Raw genomic sequence first — 6,547 nt, forward strand, 5'->3', positions numbered from 1 at the left:
GAGCTGAGGGACAGCGCCCAGGCCCAGAGTTCAAGCCCCACGACCGACAAAAAAAAAAAAAAGAATATTCTAGAATATTCTCCTCTCCTTTTTCTCATAAGCAAGGACCCTCTGGTGGGGGGAGGGGGGTAGGTGAGTTGTTCCCTGCAGGGAACTGAGTAGCATCCATGGCTTCCATCCACTCCAAGAGCTTCGCAGTGAGCTCCAGAATGGATAGGTGGGTGGATGGGTGGATGGGTGGATGGATGGATGAATGAATGGATTGGTGGACAGTGGATGGATTGACGGATGGATGGATAGGTGGATGGACTGGTGGATGAATGGGTAGATAGATGAGTGGATGAATGGGTGGGTGATTGGGTGGGTAGGTTGGTGGATGGGGGATGGGGATCAATAGATGCATGGATGGGTAGATGGGTGGATGGATGGGCGAGTAGATGATGAATGGATGCATGGGTAGATGGATGGAAGAATGGTGGATAGAGGGGTGGATGAGTGGTTGGGTGAATAGATGATGGATGGGTGGATAGATGGATGGATAGATGGATGGATGGGTATATGGATGGACAGACTGGATGGATGGATGGATGGAGAGGTAGATGGGTGGGTGGGTGGATGGACAGTGGATGGATGAATAGATGGGTAGATGGATGAAGATGGCGGATGATGGACAGATAGATAGATGAATGGATAGATGGATAGATGGATGGATGGATGGATGAATGGATGGATGGATTGGTGGGTGGGTGGATGGATAGATGGATGGACAGGTGGATGGATGGAAGGATGGTGGATAGATGAGTGGATGGATGGATGCGTGAGTGGATAGATGGATGGGTAGATGGAGGGATGGATGGGTAGATGGATGGTGTGGTGAGACCCACAAGGCGCATGTATTGGAAGCTTAGTCCTCAGTGTGGTGCTGTTGGGAGGAGGTGGGGTAGGGGTCCACGGGGAGGTGTTCGTGTCCTTGGAGTCATTAACGTATTTTGGGGGGAAGCAGAAGGCCGAGTCCTTAGAGAAAGGGCAGGACGCAGCTCCTCTCCTGCTCGAGTCCCACTTCTCACGCTCTTGCTGTTGGGATGCCCCCCCCCCACGAGGAACTCATCTGAGCCAGGCCAACACCGGCACCATGGCCTTAAACCTAGAGGACGGCGCGTGATCACAACCCCCTCTGCTCTGTCCCATTCCTAGCCTGGGGGAGAGCACTGCAGTCACGGGAACCATGCACAGATGCCTTCTGAAAGGTCAGCTTTCCTGAGCAGCCAGCCCGTCCTTCTCCAAAGCCCCTCCCCTGACCTGCTCACCTCTTCTAGGACCATTGGATCATGGTCGTGAGGGACCCCCCCCAGAGCTCACTGGGCAGGGTGCCCGGGGAACCACGCTTCCTTCCTTCAACTTCTGTCAAAGAACATTCCCCGGCGGGGGTGGGGTTGGGGTCAGCTGGCACAATGCCACCCGTCCGTTGGGAGAGGGACCCGCCCACCCAGAGAGGGACGGCAGAGGTTGGGCACCCGTAGTTCACCCCAATAATCCTCGCTGACTCAGCAAGCTGAGATCTGGAGGATCTGAGCAGAAAAGTCTGCAAGATTTCACCTCCAGCAAAACGTTGGCCTTGGAGGCATGGTTCAGGCGGTACAGCACCAATGGAGCAAACAAGAGTACAGTGGGTGAGCATGAGGCCTTGAATTCAATTCCAGGATGGTACAAAAGGGAAGAGAGAGAAAAAAAAAGAAAACGAGGCTAGACAGGTCTAACAGGTGCAGTCAGAGACCGTGTGGAGGCCGAACACAGCCCAGCAGCCCCAGGGCACTGTTGCTCCACGTGACCCTGCTTTCCCTTCTTTTTGTCAGTCATGGGGCTTGAACTCAGGGTCTGGGCGTTGTCCCTGAGCTCCTCTGCTCAAGGCTAGTGCGTGCTCTACCATGTTGAGCCACAGTGCCCCTTCTGGTTTTCTAGTAGCTTGTGGGAGATCCCAGGTCTTGCACACCCTGCTCTGTTCCCTCCCTCCCTCCCCTCTTTCCCCCTTACCACCCTCTGCTCCAGCCACACAGACCTCTTCATCACTCCTCTATAATGTACCAGGCTCCAGCCTGCCCCAGGGCCTTTGCACAGCTGTGCCCTGTTCCTGTTCATGCTTCCTCACCCTTTAGGACACACACTGACCAGGCCCGCTTGTGCAATAGACAACCCGCACAACCAGGCACAAGCACCCTTGTGTGAAGGCGAGAGCAGGGTGTGCAGCAGACAAGGAACACCCGTCCTGATCCTGATTCCTTCTCCCTCCTTCTCAGTCAGACGCACACGGACCTCACCAGAAGTGCTGAGCCCCAAGGCTGCAAGCAAACGTGTTCCATCCCTTTGCCCCCAGACACCACAGAGGACTCACCCCGGGCAAGGTCTTCTGTTCGTGCAGGGCCGTCTGAGCTTTGATGGCAGAATCCCTGGCACAATAGGTAAGGAAGGCACAGCCTGAGGAGGGAAAGAAACAGTGTGTGTGAGAGGGGGCGGGGGGCGGGGGGAGGGCACCCCGTGTGCACCGTAGCCCAAAGGTGGGCGCAATCCCAGGACCCGCGGATGGATGGGAAGACACATACCATGGTACTGAAATATTACTCAGCCAGGAACAAGCACAGGGCTGTGGCTCATGCTACCTACAGCATGAAGGGAGCCCACCCACTCCCCCAAGCCACCTTGGCTCAGCAGGGAGAGCAGCGGACACGAAAGACTACAGGAAAAGTCTAGAACGGGGGGGGGGGGACCAGAGACAGGAAGTGACCGTGTGGTGCCCTGGAGCAGGAAGGAAGCGGGAGTTAGACTCTCATGGGGACCGGGTTTCCCGGGATGAGGCTGGCCGCCCACCGCTGCGCACGGATTTGACGCTGTCGAACTGAATGTACAGATGGCTCCCACCTGTCATCCCAGCTACTCAGGAGGCCGAGAGCTGAGGATCAAGATTCAAAGACAGCCCAGGCAGGGAAGTCTGTGAGACTCTTAATCTCCATTGACACACACACACACACACAAGCTGGAAGTGGAGCTGGGAGGGTGGGAACAGCAGCAGGGTGCAGCCTTCCCCCACCCATACCCACCCCCAAAGGGGAGCCCGGGAAGTGGAAAAGGGGAGGCTGGTTTGGTTTTCATTACCTCAGTAGAGCAATGACGTGGCTGAGATGGGGACTGGGCTCAGGAGGGGCACCAGAACCCAGAAGGAGGTGGCAGGGATGCATGGGTTTGGCAGACTGTGGCCTCCTGTCCCTTTCTGAGCCGCAGCCCCCTTCCCCGCTGCCCTCCTCCCCCCACCCCAGAAGATGCTGAGAGGGAAAAGCCAGTCGGGAGAGGCAAGGGGTGGGTCCATCCCTGGGGCGGTCCAGAGCAAGGCTGTGATTGGACGTCATCCTGAGGTGGGTGTGGCAGACAGGACAGACCCTTGGGAGTTGGGAGTGAGGCCTGAGGGTGACGGGCAGGGCCTGGGTTCATGCCAAGGGGGAGGGGGAGGGGGGATAAAAATTTAAAGAGAGCCTTTAATCACCTTTCTACATTTTTGTCCCCCTCCCAAGTCCTTGGGGGCGGGCAAGGGGGGAGGGAATATATGAAGACAATTCGCTTAAGGCCTGAAAGAAATCAGCCACAACTGGCAAGAAATCAGGCTGCAGGCAGAGGTTAAGCTAGATCACCATCTTTCTCCCTTGGCTGTTTTTCCTGGGGAGTCCTATCTGTGGGATTGGGGGGGGGGGTGAGCACAGGAGAGTAGAAGTGATTACCCTCCCCTCCCCCAAACCGCCTTAGGAACCTTCAGTCCTAGGGTCCCAGGAAGAAAAATGGCATCCAAGTGTGCAGCAGCCGGGGACCGCTGTCCGTGGTGCTGAACCTCACGCCCGGGCCTTCCCCTCCAGAAAGCTCCTCTTACTCTCAGCTTTCTTGGTCTCATTCAGGGGAAAGAAAGTGTGGCTCTGCTTCCCCTCTCCCAAATATATACAGCCTTAGAGTGTGGCTCTTGTTGCAAGCTGGTTTGTATGCCTCTGTTGAAGTCCTGACCCCTGGAATGGAGGAGGATTTAGAAAAGGACTCCTAACCGGGTGCTGGTGGCTCAGGCCTGTCATCCTAGTTACTCAGGAGGCTGAGATCTGAGGATTGCAGTTCGAAGCCAACCCTTTTTTTGGGGGGAGAAAAGTCTCTGTGAGACTCTCATCTCCAATGAACCACTCAAAAACTGGAAGCGGCGCTGTGGCTCAAAGTGGTAGAGCGCTCGCCTTGAGCAAAAGAAGCTCAGGAAGAGAGTCTGGGCCCTGAGTTCAAGACCCACAACTGACAAAAAGAAAAAGAAAAGGTGTCCTAGCGGGAACCAGTGTGATGTGACAAGACCCAATACAGTCTCCTCGTGCAATCGGGGGACATTTTGGCTGGGCACAGGGACTCACACCTATCATCCCAGCTACTCAGGAGGCTGAGACTCAGGATAGTGGTTGGAAGCCAGAGGAGAGGAAGGTGGGGAGTTTTGTTTTTTGTCAGTCATGGGGCTTGAACTCAGGGCCTGGGTGCTGCCACTGAGCTCTTTGGCTCAAGGGTAGCGCTCTACCACTTGAGTCATTGTACCACTTCCAGTTTTCTGGTGCTTCATCGGAGATAAGAGTGTCACAGACTTTTTCTGCACAGGCTGGACTGTGATCCTCAGATCTTAACCTCCTGAGTAGCTAGGATTTCAGGCATGAGCCACCAGCACTTGCTTATTCTTGAAATAACCACCGAGATCCTCCTTCAATCTCATCTAGACACCAAACGTTAGATCTGCAGGGTAAAATGAGTCACTCGGTCACTGGACCTGGGGCTCTGATCTCCAGGGCCCAGGTGGAGCTCATGCCAATAATCACAACACAAAGGAGGCAGAGATCAGGGAGATCCAAGTATGAGACCAGCCTTGAGTATAGAGGAAGGACTTTTTCTGGAGAAAAAAGAAAATAACTAAATTAAACAGCACTGAGGGCGTGGCTTAAGTGGCAGAGGTGGAGCTCCAGCCGCAGGGGCGGGGCTAAAGTAATACCGCGCCAGTCTACCAAGCCCTAGGCCTTGGTTCAATTCAAACCCCATCCCGCAAAGAAAAAAAATTTAAGTTAATTTCAAAAGGAGGAAAAATAAAGAAAAACCAGAAGACTGGGGTGATTCTTATGCACAGATCTGACCTTCTGTCCCTTCCCGGAAGCCTCTGACCTCAGTCACAGCCCACACTCTCTCTGGTCACCTTTGAAGCCACCATTTCCTTGGTGGGCAGCCCTCCGTGGCTCCCAGTGCCATCAAGACAAAGCCGAGTCCACCCTGAACAAGCCGCCCCTGTCCCCTCCCTGCTCCTCTCCTCCCTCTCTGCCCCTTGCTTCCTCCACACCAGCCACATGGGCTCCTCCATGCTCCTCCACACACCAGGCTCCATCCTGCCCCAGGGCCTTTGCACAGGCCATAGCCTTCTGCTCAAATGCCTTTCCGTTGGCTTTAGAACAACAGTCTTCCCATTGGTCACTTCTGTAGTCATCACAAAGTGCATCTCTGACCACCAAACCATGCAGTCATCTTCCCCAATACACATTGTGAATTATTTTGTTCACAACTACCTAGCGGTATTACATTCACATATCTGGCTGGGCGCTGTTGGCTTATGCAAGCTCATTCTAGCTATTCACTCTGGAGGAGGCTGAGACCTGAAGAATAGAGGTTCAAAGCCAGCCCAGGCGGGAAAGTCTGTGCAGCCCTATCACCAGTCAACCAGCAAAAAAAGCCAGGCTTCAGAGAATGGCAGAGTAGAAAGCGAAGCGGGGACACAGGTTCTGAGTTCAAGCCCCAGTAGTGGCACACATGAAAATATATGATTCTAAGTGTTACAACCACCGCAGAGCTGCCCAGCCATCCACACTCCTCACCTCCCACCACAGTGACAGAGGCCCAAAGCACACAAAGTCACGCGTGGAAGTTCCCGCAGACAGAGAGCAGCACAAGCACCAGGGGCACCTGGCTGTCTAGGTCCCACGCACCAGGTGACACCCATGTTCACCCGGAGTGATGCCCTCCTGCTTCTACCCCACCCACCCACCATCGCCAATCCCCCCAAATCCATTCATTCATCCATTGTACCATCCAACCATCACCCACCCATTCACTCCACCGATCCATCCACCCACTACTCATCCATCTGTCCATCCATCTACACTTCCATCTGTCCATCCACCCACCCACCCATTCATCCACCCATCCATCCATCCACTCACCCATCCATCCATCCATCATCCACCCACCCACCCATCCACCCATCATCTACCCATCCATCATCCACCCACCCACCCATCCATCCATCCATCTACCTATCCAACCACCCACCCACCCATTCATCCATCCATCTACCCATCCATCCATCCACTCACCCATCCATCCATCCATCATCCACCCACCCACCCACCCACCCATCCATCATCCACTCACCCACCCACCCATCCATCCATCCACCTATCCACCCACCCACCCACCCATCATCCATCCACCCAACCATCCATCCACCTATCCA

The 6,547-nt window shown here is 54.8% G+C and overlaps 1 protein-coding gene across 1 annotated transcript in view; it reads right to left on the minus strand.

Moving 5' to 3' along the window:
* Nucleotides 1–2,920, minus strand: part of Celf5 (CUGBP, Elav-like family member 5) — a 23,151-nt gene extending 20,231 nt beyond the window's left edge. The window contains exons 1-2 of the mRNA XM_013022633.1: nucleotides 2,863–2,920; nucleotides 2,390–2,472 (exon numbers count right to left, since the gene is read on the minus strand). Of these exons, the coding sequence (XP_012878087.1) occupies nucleotides 2,390–2,472; nucleotides 2,863–2,920 (141 nt within the window). The remainder of the gene's footprint in view (nucleotides 1–2,389; nucleotides 2,473–2,862) is intronic.
* Nucleotides 2,921–6,547: the final 3,627 nt, after the last annotated feature.

This window comes from Dipodomys ordii, unplaced genomic scaffold, assembly GCF_000151885.1.
Source record: "Dipodomys ordii isolate 6190 unplaced genomic scaffold, Dord_2.0 Scaffold64, whole genome shotgun sequence".
NCBI classification, from domain to species: domain Eukaryota; kingdom Metazoa; phylum Chordata; class Mammalia; order Rodentia; family Heteromyidae; genus Dipodomys; species Dipodomys ordii.